We start from the raw sequence: 25434 nt of genomic DNA, 5'->3' as shown, positions 1-25434 counted from the left end.
CAGCTAATGCTAATTATGGCTGGAACGCATTTTTGGTTAAAAAAATCAATAAAATTTGGAGACATGTTTATGTGCGCTCTAGTGTTTAGTGTACCACTGTTGACATTTAAAAGGATTCTGCGACTGCCAAGATTTTTTCCCCGTTCTTGTTGAGTTTCCTGTTTTCCCTTTGCAGCCGTCCAGTAGCGGCCGGGCTGCGGAGGTGTTAACCCGGGAAGGTGGCGCGATCCCGGGTTTCGTTGGCTTCGATACAACGGTGTCCTCGGAGTTGAGCTACGTGCCTGCTTTCCATGGCGCAGAGGAGCTTGACAGTCTGGTCGATGCAGACTTCAGACTGGTTCTTCGAAAACTATCGAAGAGGGATGTCGTCACCAGATTGAAAGTAAATTCACCTAAACTAAGACTTGCAGAATTGTTATTACTTCTCAGCAAGCAATTGAACACCCCACATTAAGGTACTTTTGCGTTTTCCAGGCTGTACAGGATTTTGGATCGATGTGTCAGGAGCGTGACGCCGAAGATGTAAAGGGTGTCCTTCCTTACTGGCCTAGAATTTACTGCAAGATTTCAGTGGTGAGCTGCTCAGTCCACATCATAATTTCTCAAACACTCCCAAACATTACATTTCTTTCCTTAACCTTTTAACACAGCCTATTTTGGCTGAATTTCCATGCATTTGATGTTGTCTTTATATTTCAAAGAAAAAAGTGTTCACAGTGGCCAAGTTGGGTCCATTTTTTCAGGATACCTTGAACTTCATGTCCAAACTGTTGTTTTCTTCACTGACCAACTTTAATCCACATTTTGGACCCAAAAAGACAAAAAAAAAAAAAATCCCAATTTTTTTTTTCAAAATTTGTAATGTTGAAGTCCCACTGACAACCAAACATGCTCGACCAACCGTTTTGAAGCTTGATAATATTTATTTAACTTGCTAGGATAAACATTCAATAGAAAAAAATAAGATTGAATAGTTTTGTTTGACAATTCAACACAAACAGCAGCTATGGTCATAGGCGTTTTTGGCCTTTACACATACTATGGTCAAAACATGTTATATACAGTGCAAAATAGTGGGAAAAAGATATATATATTATCCAACACAAAAAGGGTTTGGAGGATATCTCTTTGTGAAGTTAGGTATTGTACCCATCACCAGGGTTGTACGATATACCGGTATCAGTATAGTATTGCGGTACTTGCTTTCAAAAAACGGTACTATATTACCTCATTTTAGTACCGACAAAAAAATGTCATGTGTTTCGAGCGTCGGAGAATGTTGTGTGTGTGCTGTGCAGCAGGCAGCAGCAGCGCTGCACTCACTCGCTCTGACTGTGCTCTGCTCCTGTGTGGGCGGACCGACTTCCCCCACCCCTCCCCTCGCCCCTCACAGCAAAGCAGCAGCTCATAGCAGCAGTTCAGCTCGGGGAAAGATACGAGGAAAAATGACGGCAGCTCCTACAGAGCCGCAGCCTACAACTAGCGGGCTGCAAAACCAGCCAAGGCTCGTTGAGAAAGAAGACGCACGAAGCGAAATATGGAGGTACTTCGCTTACCGTGCCGACAAAGAAGGAAACGCGGCGGACACATCAAAGCCCGTGTGTAAAAGATGCCATAACGCCACACAAGCGAAAGGTTCCAACACATCCAACTTGGCGAAACATCTTGTGGACAACCATCCCGATTTGTACCAAGAATTCAAAGAACGACAGGTAGCGAATGTGAACGATAACAACACACAACATGCCTTCAAATAAGTCCCAACGAGTATTTGTCCCACAATAGCCTACTCGTGTGTCAGTGAAACACGAGGCAATAAACGCAATGTGCTCACAGAACACGGAATCTCCACCAAGGAGCATATGAGTCAAGTAAAGTAGCCTATCAAAGATCAAAAAGTTTAGCCAACATCAGAATACTGCATGCCATGTAAAAGATTTATGGCCCTCATTTGCCATAGCGTTTGGTATGCAGTAGGCTACTCTGATGAACATCCTAATATTTTCAATAATCAAATTATATTAATGTTATACTAATTCATTGGCAAAAACGCCTAAATGTTTAGAAAAAAATACACACATCATAAACCACCACTATACTGCCAGTCCCAAGCCAGTCTACTTTAGTAGCCTAAACATTAACTGTAGTGTGTGTGTGTGTGTGTGTGTGTGTGTGTGTGTGTGTGTGTGTGTGTGTGCGCGTGTGTGTTGTAGCCTATGTGGGTTAATAATCCTCCTGGGTTTAAGCTTCATTAACATCTAATCATTAATGCTAGATTTATGTTTAATTTAATGTTTAATATTTTCACAAACAAATGTAGGCTATTAATGTAGGCTGGCTTACACAAATGACTCAATACACCTTGGGAGAGTTCTGCACTTTACTGAGAACATTTCTCATTTTCTATTTTTAGACAAACCTTTTCATTTGGTAAATTAGATTTAGAAAACAATGATATCAAACTGAAAAATAAAATATTTGCATAATGTATTAAATGTAATTTATCCATCCCACAGGCACAGACACGCAAACTGCCAGAATCAGCACCAACCCAGCCTACCCTCCCAGCTTTGTTTCAGCAGTGCAGAAAGTATGAGGCTGACTCAAAAAAAGCAAGAAAATTGAACAGAGCAGTAGCTGAGTTTATCTGTCTTGATCAAGTGCCAATACATACAGTTGAGAAGCCTGGATTCAAGAACCTTGTGCAGCATTTGGACAGACGATACAACATGCCTGGGAGACATTATTTCATGGATAATGAAATCCCAAAGCTGTACACCGAGACCAGACACAGTTATTGTTACTTATATGAGGTGATCTAAGATTTGCCTATAGCATTTTCAGTACAACTAAAAAAGTAGGAACCAGGATAATAGCACCATTTAGCGGTCTGATGTCACACTGGAGATGTGACAGTTTAACATTGTTCAAAATAAAAATGTTACTACCAGAGTGAACTTCAATAAAAGAAGTTTTCAGTTCCAAGTTTTGTCCTCTCTATTCCAGTATTTTTTCCCTGATGTTTTAGGTTTTTTGCGTGGTATCGTTTAGTATCGGGTATCGAGGTATTTAGTCAGGTATCGGTATCGAACTCATAATTTTGGTATCGGGACATCCCTGCCCATCACCTTATCAAAGGTATATATGTACATGCAAGCAAGCTTCTCGAACACACATCTATATAAAAATTAAAAAGATTCATAGTGAAGACAAAATAATAAACATTGAAAAAAAAGTATTTTCAAAAATATTGACAAGTAGTTCAGTTCAATTAAATTTTTTTAGGCATGCGACCCAATAAAGTTTTTTTTTTTTTGCGCACTCAGTAAAGTTTGTTTTTGAACATGTCACTAAGCTGCGTCACATGCAACATCACACAGCCTACTCATCCGCCGTTTGCGCGCTGTTGTCACTTCTACTCGCCGAGACGCCGACTAATCCGGGGAAAACGATGAAATACAGCTCATCCTATTCCTTGAGTTAATGAAATAATGCATTAGCTTGCGCTAAATTTAGTTTTCGATTCATTCTGCATGTTTCAAAGTCGCTCGCTCAATCCAACCGGCTGTTGCATGCTTCGCTTGTCTCCTTTCCCTTAGTTGGCGCCTTATTCGTCACTTTATTAAAATTGTTCACATTAGGTTCGTCCGTCCTGACATCACAACGGCTCTTGGGATATGTAGTCTTTTGTGCTGCTTTCGGTTTTGAAAAAAGGACAAGAAATGATGAAAATATGGAGATAGACACATGGTCCATGCAGCGTTTTAATGCATATTTATGAGTGCAATGAAACTATAAAACTCAAATGACATTATCTCCCGTTTTACCTGATTGATTGAGTTCCAATAAAAACTGGTGTGGACATCAACTTCCGGACTTTCAAACGAGAGCAACCAGGGGGACGTGGGTGACGTAATTATAGCGTTACGAGGCTTCAAAGATGATATGCGTAAACGTGTCGCATCCGACACCTTCGGTGTTAAAGGGTTAATGAATGTACATTTTAAAAGATTTTCATTCTCTCCTTTAGGACCATGATCGTCGGATCAGGGAGGCCACCCAGTTGGCCCTTGAGCAGTTGGTTCTGAAAGTGCGTCGCAGTTTGGCTCCATTCCTGAAGAGCTTGATGGGCCACTGGATCCTGTCCCAGTGCGACACCTACACACCGGCAGCCTCCGCCGCGCGTCGATCTTTTCAGTCCGCTTTTTCGGCTGTCAAGCAGCCGGAAGCCCTTAGCTTTTGCAAAGACGAGATCTTTAATGTGAGTAGTACGCCTGTTCATAGACTATGAGCAGTTCACCGTCAGGTGACGGGACAAGGTGGCTCGGGCCCGATCCGAAGGGGGCCTATTTTCAGAAACTGAAATTCAAATATTTTCAAAACCAAAGCCACTAGGCGACCTGAAATCAAAATAGGCACCTCCCTTAGGCATATATGAATCCCCATGAGCAGCGGTTTCAAAAATTCAAAATCGTTCCCTAATAAAATCCCGATTAATTTGTTTTTTTATATATATATATATATATATATATATATATATATATAAGTATAACAAAACTTAAAATGACGATAAAATTTCTCAAATTTTACGCTAGATGCACAAAACTCACCAAATGCAGAAATGATAACCTATATTTTCAAGATCAATACAAATACATTATTATACAAAGTTTTTTCCACAAATGGCAACTTAAATGTCATGTGTAGAGCTAGAAAATCCAACACGGAGGCCGTCACGGTGCAAAGAGCTGAAAAAAACGCAAAGTTAAATTCTTGTAAATAAATGCTTAAATTGCGCAATTTCTATAGATATGAACGAAAAACAGTCTAGATTCTTGGTGAAAAGCAAAAAAACAGGCAGTTAGCGTTCATTTTACGTAAATATTTCAAGCCATAGTTACGGTATTGTGCAATCCAATGTGGCGGCTGTCACGAAACACAGCTTTTTAAGTAGAAAATTCTTGTAAATGCTTAAATCAAGGAATTTCTATAGATATGGAACGTAAAACAGTCAAAATTCTTCGTTAAAAGCAAAAAAAACTGGCAGTTATCGCTCATTTTACGTAAATAATTCAAGCCAAAGTTACAGTATTGTGTAATCCAACATCACGGCCGTCACAAAACAAAGAGCTTTTTAAGTTGAAAATTCTTGTAGATAAATGCTTAAATCGTGCAATTTCTATAGATGTGAACGTAAAACAGTTTACATTCTTGGTTAAAAGCTAAAAACAGGCAGTTATCGTTCATTTTACGAAAATATTTCAAGCCAAAGTTACGGTACTGTGTAATCCAACATCGCGGCCGTCACAAAACAAAGAGCTTTTTAAGTTGAAAGTTCTTGTAGATAAATGCTTAAATCGTGCAATTTCTATAGATGTGAACGTAAAACAGTTTACATTCTTGATTAAAAGCTAAAAACAGGCAGTTATCGTTCATTTTACGTAAATATTTCAAGCCAAAGTTACGGTATTGTGTAATCCAACATCGCGGCCGTCACAAAACAAAGAGCTTTTTAAGTTGAAAATTCTTGTAGATAAATGCTTAAATCGTGCAATATCTGTAGATATGAATGTAAAAAAGTCTAGATTCTTGGTTAAAGCAAAAAAACGGACAATTATCGTTCATTTTATGTAAATATTTCAAGCCAAAATTGCACTTATTTTATCCATTGATATTTTTCTTTTTCACAATGTTTAAAGTGCATGCATGGCACTATTAATATAATAATTACCATAAATCCTCGACCAAATCACTCTTGAGACACTCCTGCTTGCTTGTATGCAGTAAAACCTTTGTCCTGTTTCCACCTTAATCCTGGCGTTAGAACGCAGCATGTGTTTGAGTTTATCTCAGTGAAAGCCAATTCGAGGTTCTGCATGGGTTGGCCCCCTACAGGAAGGCATGGTGCAATGTCTGTGGAAGCTGTCTTGTCAACTGATGATTGAGTTTATTTCCTGTTTCTAACAAAGAGAGTATTAATTCTGCTTCGTATTTTTAAAACATTTTATCATACTGCAGGTCCTCCAGGACATTTTATTGAAGGATACTGCAGACACACTCAGTGATCCTCAGTAAGTCGACCGTAGTCATCCTAAAGTAGCTGCTAGTGAGTCTTGTTAATTTTTTTTTTTTTTTGCCAGAACTTTGACAGAGGAGGAGCGAGAAGCCAAATATACGCGAATGCTAACTAGCTCACTTTTGGGAGTGAAGAGATTGCTTTCCCTGTTGCCTCAAAATGACATGGCTGCCATGCAACAGAGACTTGCTCATCTTGTCAGTCCTGCAAAGTTCTGGAAGTACAGCAGACATAAAACACCTCAGGTAAAACCTAATGTGGTTAAAAAAAAAAGTGGGTGTGTATAGGAAATAGCTCAGCTCCAGTGTTGTGATTTGCAAAAAAATTATCATTGATGGTAGCTTCGCATGTAATGCAAAAGCTACCATATCCCTATACTGAAAAAAATATTTGATGGATTTACTTGATAAAATCATTGTAACAACTTACATTTACTTTTATCAAGTCAATTTTACTGCTTGTAGTAAATGTTACTTAAAGGGATCCTCTATTTTTAAGACAAGTAATTCTTAAAAGATAAATGTTGGTATGAGTTATAATAATTTGATATTAAAACCCCTCTTAATGTTTTTGTTTTAATAAAGTTTGTAAAATTATTTTAAGTGATAGGTCGCCATTCTTGTTACATCGCAGTGCGTGACGTCACCGGGCCCGTTGCCGAAATTCCAGCGTGTCACTCGTTAGCTTTCCCAACATGTCGTCAGTTCTACCCTTCTTATTGAAACCAGATCTGAAAAGTGAAGAGCAGGACAGCACTGTCGATCGTTCACAAGACGAGCTTCAGGAGAAAATGCGTGCATCAAATACATGACAAGACAAAAGTTGGGCAAAACTGGTGATGCACTTGCTGCAAGTGAGTCTCAATGGCAACAGAGCGAGAGAGTGCTGTTGGGAACTCCGGTTGGGGGCGAGAGTGTATGCTGTTGGGAACTCTGGTTTTATTAGCAGATATTCAAGGTAAGCATATTGCGTTTTAAAACTTATCTCAATATAATTATGTAGATTGTTAGCATCCAGAGCTGTCGTGTGCTTTACATACAGTACAGGCCAAAGAGCACACCTTGTGTAATCCATGTCTTGTACATTGTAACGCGTGGTTGCTAGGATACGTGTATAAAAGTACCAAAAAGGGGAGAAGCTTCCACTATGCACATTTATTCACAAAAAATATTTCCACCTTGACCACTCTTCACTTGGGAGCTCAGCAGTACGCAAACACGCGTTCCCTGACGAACTCCCAACATTGTTGGAAGGTCCACGTCAGAGTCACTATCGTCACTGTAGCGTGCCATAGTGCTTTAATTATTTAGTATGATTTGGGGAAAACTCCCTCGAAGAATAGTCAACAAAAAAGATAGCAATAGTAATCCAAATCCGCGTTTTTTACTCACTCGAAGATCCAGGAATTAGACCGATCCAATGGCAATGTTGCAGCTGCGATCAGGCTGTCGATTCCACAAAATAGACTGATCCGAAAGCCGCTGTGGGACCGACGAATCAAAAAAAAATAAAAAAAATTCGCTTATTCACTAAAAATAATAATTCCACCTTGACCACTCACTTCACTCCACTTGTTTCCATTTGACGGGAAATTGCATCCAAAAGCAGCACATCGTGGCATTTTACTTCGCGAGTTTAGGCAGCAATAAGCAATTGTTGAACACGCTTCACATTTGGAAAGATCCCAATGACGTCATCACTGCGAGCCCGCAAACCACGGCGCCAACTAACGGTCAAAATATGTACTAAATATTATAAAATATTGCCATTGATTTAACATTTTATGTGTTTCTAACAACATATTTTAGTACGAGAGAACAATTGTGGTTTATTAGAGCCTACATGTATTTAAGTTAGGGGATCACTTTAACTCATTCGCTCCCAGAACCGTATAAATACGTTCTATTTCCAAATGCTTCAGTGTCCCGATTACGTATTTATACGTCTTTTGCGTTTTTTTTTATAAAAAGCATATATAGCTTCCGCTCTAATTGAGAAACAAAGAACAAGGCTCCAAACCAATTTTAAAGCAATAAAACTGGCCACTGGAGGGCAGTAGCGCATTTTGGATGACCAGGCAAGCCGATTCATCAGCAGTGAACGGCCGGCCAGCATTGTTAGAGCGCTGGCGGAGGAGCCCAGGCGGCGCTCCGACCGGACAAAACAACGAGAGGACGCCTGGGACGCCAGGCGCTGGACGATCGTGCAAAACGAGTGAAACCCCCCGTGGAGGGACTCGCCAAGCAGACCCCGCAGAAATGCAAAAATAATCCATCTTTGTGAGACAGACAACGATGAGGGAAAAGTTTACACGGCTGACATGGCGACAACGGCGTCATCTCGGCGACAAACCGTCATCTCTCAGTAGTCATGTGTGAATAAATTGCTACTTTGCTATCAAAAGCTCTATTTGGCTGGTTGTTAATGTTATTTTGTAAAAGGAAAACATTATTCAGATGTTTGGGATGTAACTAATGCAAAAAATAGCTTTGCTAAAGTCAAAGTTATGTTTGAAATGTATGCGTTTACAAAAAGCTCATTTTCTCCGTTTTTTCATCAGAAATGGGAAAATTGCTCAAACTAAGCTATTTTCTAATGCTGATTTCTAAAGAATGGAACAAGATACGAACTTACTTTTTTTTTCTGCTGAAAGAAGAGAGTCTAATCTTTCTTTTGGTGGGTTCAAAGTTTATATCGCAATAGAACAGAATTTTCTGTGGGCCTTGCAAAATCAGTCAAAATCCAGAAAAAACGGCCGGGAGCGAAGGGCCTTGCTCTGGTGAAAATGGCTGGGAGTGAAAGAGTTAATAAAAGTAAGTGCAAATTGTTACAATGATTTTTTCAAGTACCATAAATCCACCAAATAATTTTTCAGTTTATATACCAACCCTCACAGCAAACTTACCATTGCAATATCTACAGTTTGTGTTTCTGACTTACTTATTTTGAATTACTTTAGACCTGGATATTGTGCTGAATAAAGTGGCTTCTTCATAGGTCAGAGGGGCTTTCTTCGAGATGCTATGTGCTGTGTGTGAGTTTACGCCGAGCCTTGCGCAAAATGAGGCAGCACGTCTCTGTCCAGCTGTTCTCCTCAGCATCGACGACACAGATCCACTGGTGCTTCCAGCTGTGTGGGAAGCTGTTCTTCATGTGGTGTCTTCCATACCTGTAAGTGTCTTTTTACTAGGATCCTTTGCTCTTTTAGATTTGATTTACGCTGCTGGTCAAAGAACACAATTTTGATGTACTATATTCATTTGTTGTTGTTCCCGAGTCCCCGAGTTACGAACGAGTTCAGTTCCTACGCTGACGATGTAACCCGAATTTCCGCGTAAGTCTGAATTAACTAGGGCTGTCCCAAACCACAATTTTTGTCCCGATTAGTCGGTCGACTATTTTTACGATTAGTCGACTTATAATTTTTTTTTTTTAACTGGTGTAGCAATGACCTTTCTGTTGACCCTTATTAATTCACAAAAACATTTTGGAATACTTAAATTCTTAATTAAAGTACAAATAAACACATAAATAACAATGATAAATCACAAATAAACAATGAGGTCAAATGCTGATAGCATTAACTAGTGCAAAAGAATGGAATGTAACAGGTTCATAACACTGACTTCGCCTTTCCAACATATTCAAAACAGTTCTTAAAAAAAAAAAACATTCTAGTTTACTACTATATAGTATAATAGTATTATAATAATTCATGCCAATCAGATTTTTCATCAAGGGTGCCATTTTAAAGCTATTCTTAGTGTAGAATCTAAATTCTGAAGTATATGCAATTAACGCCAGAAATCGTAATTTATATGACGAACATGATGCGCTTTTATTTTTGAAATTTTTACCGGAAGTACGTTGGCTAAACCACTAACTGTAAGCTTTACACTCCGTAAAAAAACCCCACTTTTCGTCATTGCATGTGGTGTCAGTCATAGATGGGTTTTTTTTTTCAATTTTTCTCCTGCAAATGCTGTTAACCGGCGATTTTTCATGTTAGAAGGGTCACCTTTTAGCCCCAAGTTTGCGTTTTGTAGAAGACTGCATATGTTTTATAGCAGGCTAAAGTAGGATGTCTTTTTACCCCATTAGCCTCAATTTAGCATTGCTAACATTTACAGTGTTTCATACAGATGTTTCCTTATTTTATATGTCTGAACTTTAATTGTACGGCGTCTTGATGACCAATAAACATCTGTGAAAGGAACTTGAGTCCCATATGCCACCAAAACGCACGTAAAAATGTATGCGCGCACGCACTTGGCGATAAAACGCAGCCGTGAAAATTACCGCCCTCATTTTTATTTACTGTGCGATAAATGGACTTATTGCATATCGCGACAGGCTTAGCAACTTCAATAAAAAAAAAGTTAGTTCGATGGACTTACAATCTGCCAGCTTGTTGTCTCTTGCAGTCATCCAAAATTACAACTGGTGACAGCGCTTTAGGTGTTCATTCACGGCCGACGTGCAGCCAAGCTTGGCATTGTAGAGACAGGGCACAACAGTGTACCCTCCTTATTTTGTTGAAATAAGTCAATGTTTTGGCCACTCAGGTGCGCTTTTTTGGCTTTGTGCCGCTTTCCACTATTGCATACCGAGCGTCTGCGGTTCTCAACTTTCCACGCATATATTTTTTTTTAACCCTTCATTAACCGTCGACGGGATGTTGTGCTTTTCGACGCATTTACGTCATCCGTGACGTTGACTAGTCGGGACAGCTCTAGAATTAACCCTTTAAGTACTTCAAAATAACTATCCAGGAAGCCCAAAAGTACTCAGAAGTCTGACATGGATAAAGGAAAGCTGCGCTCTGGTTTGGCCCACATAAGGCTGTAAGTTGTTTCAGCTAATATGTTTGCGTATGCATTTGTAATTGAGTTTACAGCTACAGTTTGTAGAGTTACGTGTGAGCGATTTGCAATGAGAATTGTAAATACGTTAGCATTCGTAGCATTTAAGCTAGTAGACTTTTGCTAGGCAAATTAGGCTAATTTAATCCACTTAATTTACATATTGATCAGACTAGATAGACGTTTGAACACCGATTGTTTTGTGCTGAGTGTTATATTGTAAAATGCGTGTTGTTTTGAACAGACGTGTACATATGTGGGTTACAGCTGTACAAATAAGAAAAAAGTTTCAAAAAGCACAATTGCCTTGTTTGCTGTCTGCAAATCTGAACAACTTCAGGTTTAGTGGGGGCAGAACACATCATATTAATAAAGTAAATTGAAAAATAAGATACTGTGAGTTACAGTACTGTTTATGAAACAAACAAAAAACAACAACCTGGAAACAAAATGGCGGACGAGACTCCGGCGTCGTAAAGTCGAAATCGCGTGAGTCGAGTACGTCGTAATCCGGGGACTACCTGTACTTTTTTTTTTTTTTTTTAACTTTGAATGACTCTTTCAATTTGTAAATTGAGGGTCAATGATTACAATCTATGTACCATCAAATGGTGTTTATAGATGACATCAAGTTTTACAATTGAAATGGTATATCTCCAATTGCAGGACTGTTGGACACACGTCAACCCAAAGAAGGGCTTTCTGCCAAAGTTGTGGGCTCTTTTAAAAGAAGGGGGCAAAGGCATGGCTAAAGCTCTTCATCCTAATTTGATGCCATTGCTCAGTAAACTGCCTGAACAGGTGACCGATGTACCTTTGGAGTTCTACACGACTTTCTTCACTTCACTCATACTTGGGTAAGTATTTCAACATTTTATTTTGTGATCAGTGATTCCTAATCTGAAAACTAGACTAACTCATTGGTCATGAATCAGCCTCAGTAAACCTTTTATTTTGTATGTTTAATATTTAGTATTTCCAGTGAACGAGCAGCCAATAGCCCTTCAGAAAGTGCTGTGATTGTGTCGGCCACCATAGAGTGCTTGAGGTTCTGCTTACTGCGCCATTCAGCGGAGGAGGAGGAAGAAGACGTACCGGAGGATCAGGCCAAAATTCGAAACATGCTTATTTTACAACAGGTATAAATCAAACAGTTGAATGAATAGGGGTGTGACAATCTATGAGAAAGGTGATATATCGCGATAGTTTATAGCCCAAATGGTTATCGATAGAGGTGGGAATCTTTGGGCACCTAACGATTTGATTACGATTACGATTCAGAGACTCCGATTCGATTATAAATCGATTATTGATGAACCACAGAGGTCACGGTTCGGTTCATTTTCGGTACAGTAAGAAAACAAAATGCCAAACATAAATGTGGTAGTTGTTTATTACACACCTTTCAACAATAGGAACATTAGCCTATACAAAGCTAGAACTCTGCTCAAAAAGTAGCGGGTATTTAAAGATAATCCAACAACAATTCGCCTTTCAGACCCCGCGTATTGGTCAGCTTTCTGAAAGAAAGAAGAAAAAAGAAGTCCTGTGCTAAAGAGAAAAGAAATCCCAATGACAAAGATTTTAACATGTATTTTACAAATAAAATGCCTCAATGAATCTTTTTTTTTTTTTTTTTTTTTTTTTCTTATGAACTGTTTTCAAAAGCTTTATTGGTGGATTTTCTCAAGTTAAAGCGCCACAGAGAAATTAATAAATTTAATTGTGTAAGCAGGATCTGTGTATTATTATTATTATTACAGGTGTTTTAGCTCATTTCAATTTATTTTATTTAAAAGGGCTATTATTTATTTTATTATTTGTTTATATTTTACAAATGTGATGTAGTATTCATTTATATTCTATATTTTATGTTGTATAACTTTAGTTCCTATGTGAATATTAGTTCCTACTTGTTTTGTTGTGGTAGGTGGGTTTTGTATTGGACACGGGGCCGTGTTGGTGATTATTATAGCAGAGAAGACAGCAGTAAATCAACAAAGACATGTCAACTGTGCCCCGATCTACCATTCAAGAGATCTGATAGACTCAAAAAGTGGGTTACGATTGCATATTAGTTTGAAAATCGACCGGATCCACTGTATTTTTACACAAGTGACTTCCGGTCTGCCCGATCCTAGCTACCGGTAGTAGTATTGACGCAGGAGGGTCGAGTCAAATAATAAACTCTGCCATTCTTTTCGCGTGCGACGTGTTGAGCCGCTTCTGGGACGTGTCTAACATGCGGCTGCACTGCGACTAGTGTACATTGGTTGATTGACTTTAACGCCCGCGTTTCACTGCGTTCTCGCAGCGGCCACGTTGTTGCGCCGTTGACGTTTCTGGGTTATACTGTCCTACCGTGTTGGTCCTCATTATAGTAGAGAAGACGGAGTAAATATAATCTACACAGAGAAACTGTAACCCGATCGACTCACAGCCTCGAAAAGTAAGGGTTACATTACGTCAGAAACTCGTTGGGTACGCCTCCGAACCGAGCACCACGTACCGAAACGGTTCAATACAAATACATGTACCGTTACACCCTGAACACAAAGTGACCTGTAAATGCCCAATAATCAAAAGGAAGTGACCAAAAATCAACAAATGACAAAGAAATTAACTCATTGCCTGCACTGACAGCCATAGACGTATTGTATTGCAAAATGTATCGTGTGCTACCCAGAGGTTCCCTCTCTTACCTACCGTTGAATTGCTATTTACTAAAATAATACTTTTTTGTTCATTTTTGTCTTTTCCTATCTCAGCTCTTGCCACTACTTGAAAGCGCAGTTGAGAACCCCACCCTTCAGAACGGGCCCCTGTTCCCGTTGGTCACTGAAATGCTTGTTTCTTGGGAGAAAAGAGCCGGAGGCGATTTGAAAGCCCACAAAAACGTCTTTGGAGGACTTGTGGCAGACTTCTGGGAGGAGCTCGGTCTCGTGTTTACGCGCCACACAGATTGCGAGGAAGCCGATCCACAAGCTTTGGAGGGGATCGCTGTCTTGCTGCAGGTCAGTTGGCTCAATTACTGCCTTTAGACTCCTTAGCTCTCTTATCATCTTAGCTGTCTTCCATTCCTTCAGGTGATGCGCGACCCAGAGAAAGTGAACAGAAGGCACACAATCAAGAAAAAGTCAGTCAAGATTTGTTTGTCTGAGTCTGGAGGTAGTAGCAAGCCCAGCGTGGAGGGAAGTGAGACGATGAAGGCTGAGCCTGCGCCGGCTAATGTTTACGGATCCCCGCAGACCCACCATTTTGAGGAAGTGGTGTGCCAGCTAGCGCAATTGTGCCTGGTACATGTAAATGAGAGAAACTCGGAGAGACATCTTGTCTTCCTTTCCCATCTCTTGCAGTCTTTTCACACACACAAAATCTTCACTGTAAGTATTTTATTGTTGAAAAATTAATGAAAAGCATCCTTGTTGACAGATAATTAATAGATTAATTTGTCTTAGACGTTGGTCGAATTGGATGACGGCGTCAAAGATTTCAGCGAGAAGAGAGTGGACAATCCGGCTGTGCGCTTCCTGCTGGAACGAGCGGTGCCGTGGCTTGCCGATGAGACTCGGACAGACACGGAGCACCTTGTGGAGATGGTCTTTAGTTCACTGTCTTGCTGCAGCCGCCAGGAGACCACGCGTATCCTCGACCACATTACAATGGTAATATTTCATCTATTTTCTACAATGCTTGCACCGTTTGTGAGGTTAAAGCAGTGTTGTTTTCGGCAGTCCTTTTAACTCGTTCACTCCCAGCCATTTCCACCGGTGCAACCCCCTTCGCTCCCGGCCGTTTTACTGGTTTGTGACTGAATTTGCAAGGCCCACAGAAAATTCTGTTCTCTTGCTATATAAACATCGAACCCACCAAAAGAAAGATTAGACTCTCTTCTTTCAGCAGGAAAAAAAAGTTAGTTTATATCTTTTTCCATTCTTTAGAAATCAGCATTAGAAAATAGCTTAGTTTGAGCAATTTTCCAATTTCTGATGAAAAAAACAGTGAAATTGAGCTTTTTGTGAAAGCATACATTTCAAAAATAACTTTGACTTTAACACAGCTATTTTTTGCTTTTGTGACATCCCAAACATCTGAGTAATGTTTTCCTTTTACAAAATAAGATAAACAACTAGACAAATAGAGCTTTTGTAGCAAAGTACAAATTTATTTACACATAACTGAGAGATGACACTGTTGTGGCAGCGACAGCCGGGGTAAACTTTTCCCTCATTGCCGCCTGTCTCATCAAGATGGATTTTTTTGAGTCTTTCTTTTGTGGTGACCACTGCCTTGAGTTCGCCTGGGGATTTGTGTGGGCCGTGTTGTGTTCCTGGGGGGAACTGGTTTGGCCGTGCGCGTTTCCGGCTGAGTCGCGGGACGCTGGAGGGTAGCAGGGGACGCGAGCGGATGCGAGCGGCCGAGCACGGCGGCGCGGGCTCTGCTCGGCGAGCAGCACGGACTCAACGGCATCATCTGCTGCACTGGTGGTCCTGGTCGTTCTGCTCGGTCGTCCACCGCCTGGCATCTCGGGCGTCCTCCCGGTTTTTCTGCCCGGTCGTCTGCCGCCTGGCATCCTGGACGTCCTCCTGGTCGTCGCACTTGGTTGTTCGTCGCCTGGTGTCCCGGTCGTCCTGCTCGGACTTCCCGCGCCTGGCGTCCTGGACGTCCTCCTGGTCGTCCATTCGGTCGTCTTCCGCCGGTGCCCCGGCCGTGCGGCCCAGCCGTTTGTTCCGTTGAATCAGGTTGCGGGTCTTACCAAATGCGGTACTGCCCTCCAGTGGCCAGTTTTATTGCTTTAAAATGGATTTTCACCATTGTGCTTTGGAGCTAAGTTGCATCCAAACCTAGAGATGTCTCTTTTGAAGAAAAAAAAAAAAACGTATAAATACATCTTTGGGACACTGAAACAATTAAAAATAAAACGTATTTATACGTTTTTGGGAGCAAACTAGTTAACTTTTGGACGATAATACTTATTAGTCATATTTTAGTCATCTAAAAATGTGTTTGTCTTCGTCTAGTTTTAGTTGATGTTTACTAAAAAATCGTCTGTAAAATATAATTTAAAAAAACAACAAAAAAAACTCCAAAAATAAAGGTTTCCAAGTATTTCGAATGAACATTGACAGACGAGCACATATTGTCGCATCTACAAAGACAATGCCAACTTGGTGATTGTGTACACTCAGCAGGAAAACAGTACATTATTGTCAATTAATTATACCCACCTGGGCGCCACGAACTGTGTTTAAAAAAAAAAAAAAAAAAAAAAAAAGTTGTTAGCTGTTAGCATTAGCCTAATGCTAACGCGAAACGTATGCTAATGCTACAATTTAAGTTTAGAGTGAGATGATCACTTAGCATAGAGCTTTAAAGGCATATTCTCTCTGGTCAAGAAAACAAATCTTACCGTGTGTGCAAGCCTGCATGGAGACTGGAGACGACACTCTGGTGAGTTGGGAAAAGGAGGTTAGCACAGCACGTCACGAGTGACACACCCAGACACTGATACGATGCTAGCAGGCTACCCATAAAATGTCACACATTGTGAACCTTTGACGGAAACTGTTGCACATTTTCATTCCGTTCTTGTCTCGTCAGACGAAAACTGGAATTCGTCTTATGTTTTAATCTATCAATGCATGCTTTTAGCTCGTCATCGTCAGGGAAAAAAGGGTTCATTGACTAAATATTTTTGCTGTTGTCATTGTTGACGAAAACAACACTGGTTTAGTCACAGTTAAGAGTGTGAAAATATATATCGAAAGGGTGATAGTGAAAAAAGTATTTGAACACCCTGCTATTTTGCAAGTTCTCCCACTTAGAAATCACGGAGGAGTCGGAAATTTTCATAGTAGGTGCATGTCCACTGTGAGAGACATAATCTAAAAAGAAAAAGCCAGAAATCACAATGCATGAGTTTTTAACAATTTATTTGTGTGATACAGCTGCAAATAAGTATTTGAACACCTGTCTATCATCTGTATAGCTAGAATTCTGACCCTGAATGACCTTTTTGTCCGCTTATCAAAATTCCACCTCCACTCCATGTATTATCCTGAATCATATGCACTTGTTTGTGGTCAATAGCAGCATAAAGACACCTGCACACCCCATACAATCAGTAAGACTCAAACTTGTAACGTGGTCAAGACCAAAGAGCTGACCAAAGACAACAGAGACAAAATTGTTCACCTCCACATGGCTGGAAACGGCAACGGAGCAATGGCCAAGCAGCTTGGTGAAAATAGGTCCACTGTTGGAGCGATCATTAGAAAATTGAAAAGCTAAACATGATGGTCATTCTCAATCTGAGTGAAGCCCTATGTAAGGTATCACCTCTTGGGATCTCAATGATCCTAAGAAAGGTGAGAAATCAGCCCAGAACTACACGACAGGAGTTGGTTAATGACTTGAAAAGAGCTAGGACCACCATTTCCATGGTTACTGTTGGTAATACACTATGCAGTGGGCAAAATAGTGATGTAAATTTGCCAGTTGTCAACCTCGACTGGTTCAGTGGTCGAACAGACCACCTTCGCAACAGTCTTCTGCGTCGCCTGCGCTTCAACAAGTGCAGGATCAAAATTTCTTGTTCAATGTTGATGAGCTGAAGATCATCATCCGTGCCTTCAATGTTTGTTGGCATGTGGTGTAACCGGGATAAAACTAGAGGAAGTCGACAAGCGTGCCCCAAAACCGTACAAACACAATGCCACACCCCTCTAGTGGCTTGGCGGTGAATTAAAGAGCAACGTGTTACCTGGCCGGAGAACCATCGACTGTCGAATGACGCCGTTGTCGCCGCGCCGTCACCGCAACGCGGGAGCATAACTCAGGCTTAAGACGTCATGGTTTGAAATCATGCATGGCCCGTAACGTTACCCTACTTAGATCAGCACATGTCAAGGCCCACCTTAAGTTTGCCTATGAACATTTGGATAATGCAGAGGAGTCATGGGAGCAAGTTTCGTGGTTAGATGAGCGTAAATTACAACTTTTTGGTCAAGAACACCATCCCCACTGTGAAGCACGGGGGTATTAGCATCATGCTTTGTTTTTTTTTTTCTGCACATGGGACAGGATGAGTGCAGTGTATTAAAGAGAGGATGACTGGTGCCCTGTATTGTGAGATTTGGGGGGGGGAAACCTCCTTCCTTCAGTCAGAGCATTGAAGATGGGTCGTGCCTGGGTCTTCCAACATGACAATGACCCAAAGCACACAGCCAGGAAAACCAAGGAGTGGCTCTGTAAGAAGCCAAATGAGGTTCTGGCATGGCCTAGCTGGTCTCTAAACCCAATAGGAAACCTTTAAATGGAGCTCAAACTCTGTGTTTCTCAGTGACAGCCCGGAAACCTGACTGATGGGTGGGCCAGGATCCCTCCTGAAGTGTGTGCAAACTTGGTGAAAAACTCCAGGAAACGTTTTGACTTCTGTAACTACAAACAAAGGTTACTGTACTAAATATTAACATCCGTTTTCTCAGGTGTTCAAATACTTATTTGCAGCTGTATCACACAAATAAATTGTTAAAAAAAAACTACATTGTGATTTCTGGATTTTTCTTTTTAGATGATCTCTCTCACAGTGGACATGCATCTACGATGAAAATTTCAGACTCTTCCAGGATTTCTAAGTGGGAGAACTTGAAAAATAGCAGACTGTTCAAATACTTGTTTTGTTCACTGTATATCGTGACATTTTATAGACCAAAAGGTGTTTCAGATTTTATTCTAACAAGACATACCGTCCATTGTGTTATTTTTTTGCAGATGGAACTACACTGCGGAATCACTCACCAAATCATCCAAAGAGTATGTTTTGTTTTGCTCATAAAAATGTGTTTAAACATGAATTGCTCATTGCCATGTAATGCGCATGCATCCCTGCTATCCTCCCAATCAGGCTTGTGTTGACCAAGACACGCTTGCCAGTTGTAGAGACTGGCTCAAAGGTTCAATTCTGGGCGAGCATCTCTGCAAATTAACCAAGGAGCTCTGCAAGGTCTGCTCCACCTCTGCTTCATCCAGCAGCCGCCACAGTTGGACACTCATCAGCCTGGTTCTATCACAACACAACAACAATGGTAATGAAGTTAGTTTTTGCTATGGAGCTATGAAGATATTTGTCAATTTGTTATCCATCAGTTGGCAAATGGACTCACACATTGTAGAGGTTAAAAAATCAACTAGTGGTGGTCGTAGTGGGGTTTGACTGCAATCAACATCTCTGCTGTTGACTGTACTTTAAACAGTAGGAAAGTGTGCCACTGTACTGAAATCCTTCTTTTTAATGTAGTGAGAAAATTTAGAAAGCTCAGATACCTAGAAAAATCCATGCTGACCATTTGCTTGCTCTCACCAGAACCTCTGATTGGAGAGATGTACATGGAGAAGATACTTGAGAATCTACATGCAACGCTGTCTGAGACCAAGAGTCTGTCAGACGCTGGCAACATAGAGCCACTTGTCTCCTTCATTTGCGACGTGACTTCCACCTTTTTCTCTTCTGTACAAAACTGCCTGCTTCTCCCTTCTGCTGAGGAACTGCTGCTCACAGTCTTCCAGCTCATCGCCCAAGATCAAACACACACTTATTTGTCAGGTAGGACCTTCGGACACCTAAGTGCTTCGATATTGGATCTTTGCTAGTGAGCTAATGTGTGTTGAACTTTCCCAGACACCCTTTTAGACAAAATGGGGAAGGTATGCATTGCCGGTGTACAGTCCCTGGTCCAACACGCTCAGAATGAAGTGGTCCATGGTGGTTTCCTGCACAGTGCCGCACTCTGGGTGCAGACAAGACTACTCACTGTGTCTTTAGATATCAAAAGGTAAGATCCTTGTGTAAATTCAATGATTAGCTCTTTCAGATGAAGGAATCTGACGTTTTAGCCAGATTGCCGGAATCACGCCAGCCGAACCGCTCTAGCGCAATTCTTACGACCCGGGCTGACGGAATCCCAACAACCTGGTCAAAAGGCCAAACTCCGCGCGTTTATTTCAGACAGTTCGGCAGCAATCATACAGCACAGAGAGACCCAGGCGAGGAGGCAAACTGGATCCAGGGTCACCATATCAGAAGTCAACAAAAGATTCCCGAGAAAAATGACCACGATTAGTTCAACATTCAATCTTTTAAAGGCTCTGGTGAGGCGGTCTGTGGTCAGGAAGAAGGGTGTGTTTGGGCGTCGTTTAGGATTATTGTCTGTTGTGGATTGGACAGGACATTTCGGGTGTCATTGTTGTCAGGGCAAGAGAGTTAAGGATTTTGCCATCTTGTTCACTAAGGAGATTTCGGGTGTCATTGTTGTCAGGGCAAGAGAGTTAAGGATTTTGCCATCTTGTTCACTTCTCTGATACCTCCGAATCAGGTGTTCCTTGTGGCAAGACAAGATGTGCCGCCATTTGTTCTAGACTGTCCAGAAGAGCTGATTGTGGGATTTGGTGGTGCAGATGTGGGTTTGTAGATGTCTTGCCTGTCACCTGCATATCAGCTTCAGTTTTTCTCAGTCAGCTGCATGACGCGTGCATTAGGCTTCCGTGGTCAGAAGGAATTCTGTATCTGTTCTGCCCTTATCTGCCTGTTGTCTTGGCGCTGCAAATTCTAATCATTTGCAGTCCAACTGTTCACAATATCAAATATATTCTGCTTGTTTTTCTTCAACTATGATATAAATTATATTTGTTTTATGTTGGGTGTGTTTGAGTAATACATTCAAACAGTAAATATGAGAAAAGATACTATTCCCTTCAACGATGATAGATAGATGTAAACATTGTGGCTGTTTTCATTCTTCTATTTTGATTTTTTAAACTTTTTAAGAAGGGGAGCCGAAGGGTGTTGTTCTAACGATAGAGGAATCGCACTCCTCAGCCTCCCCGTTCAATCTACCGTATTTTTCGGACTACAAGTCGCTCCTGACTATAAGTCGATCCAGCCATTAAATGCCCAACGAAGAGAAAAAAAACATATACAAGTCGCACCGGAGTATAAGTCGAATTTTTGGGGGAAATTTACTTGATAAAATCCAACACATAGAACAGACATGTCATCTTGAAAGGCAATTTAATAAAAAAATACAATAGAGAACAACATGCTAAATAAATGTACAGTGTACAGTGCATGAACAACGAAATGTGAATATACTGTCCTACGCTACGGCCTGTCCTGGCTATACAGCGAACTCCCAAAAGACAATGCTGGACGTCCATATAATTTGCTGAATCAATTTGGTTCTTGATAGAAAACAGGTTCGCATCAACGTAAATAAATGATAATTAGGTACTATTAGTAATCAGTAACAGGTTAGCATGCGTTCGCTATCATTAGCACATCGTTCAAACAACCACACAATTGGCTCTAAGTGTCCGATCGCGGGTGGAAAACACACAACAACAACAGAAAAGATGATACACGCAGGCGTTGCCTCTGTAGAGATGATTTAAAAGCATAAACAATGAAAGTAGGTTCGCATCCGTCTATTCTCTCTAGCTAACTCGCCCACTCACACTCAGAGCTACGTAGCTGTCCGTCTTCTTCTGGCGTGTCACGTAAACAAGTGCGAGTGCGCCCTCACGTGGGCGTGAAAGCGCCACAAACTAAATGCATCCATTTCAAGATAAAAAAGTCAATAATACAATTGAACATACACTGCCAAAGGCAGAACGCGAACGTGGCCATAGCTATAAAGAGTCATTCAGATAACTATAGCATAAGAACATGCTAACAACTTTACAAAACCATCAGTGTCACTGCAAAACACCAAAATAACATGTGAAATTATATCATAATGTGTTAATAATTCCACACATAAGTCGCTCCTGAGTATAAGTCGCACCCCCAGCCAAAATATGAAAAAAACTGCGACTTATAGTCAGAAAAATACGGTAATTGAAATACAGGCTGGCTGCTAACCCTCTCCAGTTCTAATGGATTAGACGTCTATCAGCCAATGAGTTAATTTTGTACGCCAAATATTTTTGAGGTTCCGGATTTCTCTTTGATCAGATGTTGTATAGAAATAGTTGTAAGGTCCAGAAATTTCAAGTAGATTTGATGTAACTGAATACAGTTGGCTATATAGCATAATTGGAGGCGTCATTTTTAACTTACTGTTTCTTACTTAGTTTGCAGTATTTGGCTCTGGCTGTACAGAGCATAGTGGAGACTATCACCTCTATCTGCGATCAAGACTCCGCCCTCCTTTCCCAATTCTTTACCCACTTGATCCCCAGTGTTACTAGTTGGGCAAAACTCAGGCAGGCCCTGCCTTCACATGTAAGTCAACCAATGCTAGAAAATTCACTTGGGCTATGGAATGTTAGTATATTTTATTTTTGTCTTCTCTACAGTGGGTCAACACACCTTTGCTGGCTGGCCGTTTCAGGGGCGTTTTTGAAACGAGCAGTGAGGGGAAATTCAAAGTGAAAATGCCGAATGCCTTACCAGCCCATTTATGTACATGTGCGCTGCTTGGAAAGGTGACTCGTGCTGCCTCACTATCAAATTGCAACCAACAGAGTGACAAGTGCCAGTCACAGCTACCGAACCTGATAGACACAGGTACACACGCCACACACTCTTTAGGTTTTCCTCAAATTTTTATGTACAGTATTATGTTCAGGTTGGTTTTGAATGTGGGTACTTCTTTTTGTCAGTGGCAGAGCTGCTGTATGCACTTCAGTGGTGTAAGGAGGTGGACTATGCACCTGCTATTGTGTCCACCTATCACAGCCTTCTCACTGAGTGGGGACTGTCAGGGGGTCTGCATGACTTGGTTGCAACCACAGATTTGCTGGAGACGCTCTACTCAAGGTGGGTGTCGCTCATTGGTTTGTGACAATCTTTGAATACTTTCAAAGCTGCAAGAAGTCAAAATGTTCATGTATTCCTAAAAGGGAAGCACGGACAGAAAGACTTGCAGTTCTTACAAGATAAATGTTAGTATGAGTTATAATAATAATTAAAAAATGACAATAATATCGCATATCAGCAATAATTTATGAGACAATGTATCACCTACTAAAATTTATTATCGCGACAGGCCTAGTATTCTACTTTAGTGAAGGAGAGCAATCATCTTATGGCTACCTATGAGCTTATTTTCAGACAATGTAAATAAGGTTTTTTTACAGCAGCATTAAAGGATGCACCACAATTTACCCTATAGATCCGTCGAGCATGGTGGTCTTTGGGCTCTAACACTGGAGAACTACATCCAAAGCCACAACCTGGCAGACACTCACAGCTCAAGCCTGAGGAAGCTGTACGAGTCAATGGATAAGTCAGTGATAATTAACCTATAGTCATGAATACCATTTTATTGCTGGCTGACTTGGATCAATTTGGATTAAGTTGTTTGTCGTCTTGGGTTCCTATATCAGTTTGTTGCCGGTATCTCCAAGCAAACTGAGCACGCTCCAGGTGCTCTGCCCCACTATAACGGAGGAAGAGCTACAGACTCTGGTTGCCCTGGCCACTGCGGGAATCATCAACTGGGAAGAAGACAGCGGTAAAAACAAAACAAAAAAAACTTGCATATTATACATACAGTGGGGCAAATAAGTATTTAGTCATCGCTAATTGTTCTCCCACTTGAAAATATTAGAGAGGCCTGTAATTGTCAACATAGGTAAACCTCAACCATGAGAGAAAGAATGTGGGAAAAAACAGAAAATCACATTGTTTGATTTTTAAATAATTTATTTGCAAATTATGGTGGAAAATAAGTATTTGTTGAATACCAAAAGTTCATCTCAATACTTTGTGTACCCTTTGTTGGCAATAACGGAGGCCAAACGTTTTTTCTGTAACTCTTCACAAGCTTTTCACACACTGTTGCTGGTATTTTGGCCCATTCCTCCATGCAGATCTCCTCTAGAGCCGTGATGTTTTCGGGCTGTCGTTGGGCAACACGGACTTTCAACTCCCTCCTCAGATTCTCTATGGGGGTAAGATCTGGAGACTGGCTAGGCCACTCCAGGACCTGGAAATGCTTCTTACGAAGCCACTCCTTTGTTGCCCTGGCTGTGTGTTTGGGATCATTGTCATGCTGAAAGACCCAGCGACTTCTCATCTTCAATGCCCTTGCTGATGGAAGGAGATTTTCACTCAAAATCTCTCGATACATGGCCCCATTCATTCTTTCCTTTACACAGACCAGTCGCCCTGGTCCCTTTGCAGAAAAACAGCCCCAAAGCATGATGTTTCCACCCCCATGCTTCACAGTGGGTATGGTGTTCTTCGGATGCAATCCAGTATTCTTTCTCCTCCAAACATGAGAACCTGTGTTTCTACCAAGAAGTTCTATTTTGGTTTCATCTGACCATAACACAGTCTTCCAGTCCTCTTCTGGATCATCCAAATGCTCTCTAGCGAACTGCAGACGGGCCTGGACGCGTACTTTCTTCAGCAGGTGGACACGTCTGGAAGTGCAGGATTGGAGTCCCTGGCGGCGCATTGTGTTACTGATAGTAGCCTTTGTTACTTTGGTCCCAGCTCTCTGTAGGTCATTCACTAGGTGCCCTCATGTGGTTCTGGGATTTTTGCTCACCGTTCTTGTTATCATTTTGACGCCACGGAGTGAGATCTTGCACGGAGCCCCAGATCGAGGGATATTATCAGTGGTTATGTATGTCTTCCATTTTCTAATAATTGTTTTCCCTCAGTTGATTTCTTTACACCAAGCGTTTTACTTATTGCAGATTCAGTCTTCCCAGCCTGGTGCGGGTCTGCAATTTTGTCTCTGGTGTCCTTCGACAGCTCTTTGATCTTGGCCATAGTAAAGTTTGGAGTGTGACTGACTGAGGTTGTGGACAGGTGTTTTTTTTATACCAATAATGAGTTAAAACAGGTGCCATTAATACAGGTAATGAGTGGAGCCTCGTTAGACCTCGTTAGAAGAAGTTTGACCTCTTTGACAGCCAGAAATCTTGCTTGTTTGTAGGTGACCAAATACTTATTTCCACTCTAATTTGGAAATAAATTCTTTAAAAATCAAGTAATGTTTTTTTTCTGATCCCCCCCCCCCCCCCCCCCCCCCCCCCCCCCACACACACACACACACACACACACACACATATTCTGTCTCACTTGGTTGAGGTTTACCCATGTTGACAATTACAGGCCTCTCTAATATTAAGTGGGAGAACTTGCTCAGTTGGTGGTTGACTAAATACTTATTTGCTCCACTGTTTGTTTCCTCTCAATTCAGTCAAGCTAGAAACTGATATTGTAAATTGGGTTGCAGATGTGTACAGCAGTGTTGCAGTGCTGCTATGTTGTCTGCAAGCTGACACACAAGTAGAGGACGAGGTCGTGCTGGCTATTTTGTCCACCATGATGGAGTGGAGGACCCACAAGGAGGATTGGTTCCTTTTTGGCAGGTAAACCATCAATATGTCACAACTAAGGTTGCCAACACAAGGGACACGTCATTAGTAGAGCCGGCCGGCCCTTGAATTTTTTTTCTGTATGTGAAACGTTTTTTTTTT

At 41.1% G+C, this 25434-nt stretch overlaps 1 protein-coding gene across 1 annotated transcript in view; it reads left to right on the top strand.

Annotated features, from left to right (window-relative positions):
• The window catches only part of ltn1 (listerin E3 ubiquitin protein ligase 1), a 48997-nt gene that overhangs the window by 1346 nt on the left and 22217 nt on the right, over window positions 1–25434 (top strand). Inside the window, exons 2-22 of the mRNA XM_057820638.1 lie at window positions 176–382; window positions 475–573; window positions 4031–4261; window positions 6019–6071; window positions 6141–6321; window positions 9074–9247; window positions 11605–11795; window positions 11912–12077; window positions 13707–13952; window positions 14025–14321; window positions 14397–14603; window positions 18712–18753; window positions 18845–19025; window positions 19304–19543; window positions 19619–19772; window positions 22069–22219; window positions 22294–22504; window positions 22600–22756; window positions 23112–23225; window positions 23326–23453; window positions 25191–25326. Coding sequence (XP_057676621.1) covers window positions 176–382; window positions 475–573; window positions 4031–4261; window positions 6019–6071; window positions 6141–6321; window positions 9074–9247; window positions 11605–11795; window positions 11912–12077; window positions 13707–13952; window positions 14025–14321; window positions 14397–14603; window positions 18712–18753; window positions 18845–19025; window positions 19304–19543; window positions 19619–19772; window positions 22069–22219; window positions 22294–22504; window positions 22600–22756; window positions 23112–23225; window positions 23326–23453; window positions 25191–25326 — 3566 coding nt within the window. The remainder of the gene's footprint in view (window positions 1–175; window positions 383–474; window positions 574–4030; window positions 4262–6018; window positions 6072–6140; window positions 6322–9073; window positions 9248–11604; window positions 11796–11911; window positions 12078–13706; window positions 13953–14024; window positions 14322–14396; window positions 14604–18711; window positions 18754–18844; window positions 19026–19303; window positions 19544–19618; window positions 19773–22068; window positions 22220–22293; window positions 22505–22599; window positions 22757–23111; window positions 23226–23325; window positions 23454–25190; window positions 25327–25434) is intronic.

Source organism: Corythoichthys intestinalis, chromosome 18, assembly GCF_030265065.1.
Source record: "Corythoichthys intestinalis isolate RoL2023-P3 chromosome 18, ASM3026506v1, whole genome shotgun sequence".
Classification (NCBI taxonomy): Eukaryota; Metazoa; Chordata; class Actinopteri; order Syngnathiformes; family Syngnathidae; genus Corythoichthys; species Corythoichthys intestinalis.
The sequence above is the reverse complement of the archived record's forward strand: the minus strand, read 5'-3'. Positions and strand labels throughout refer to the sequence as shown.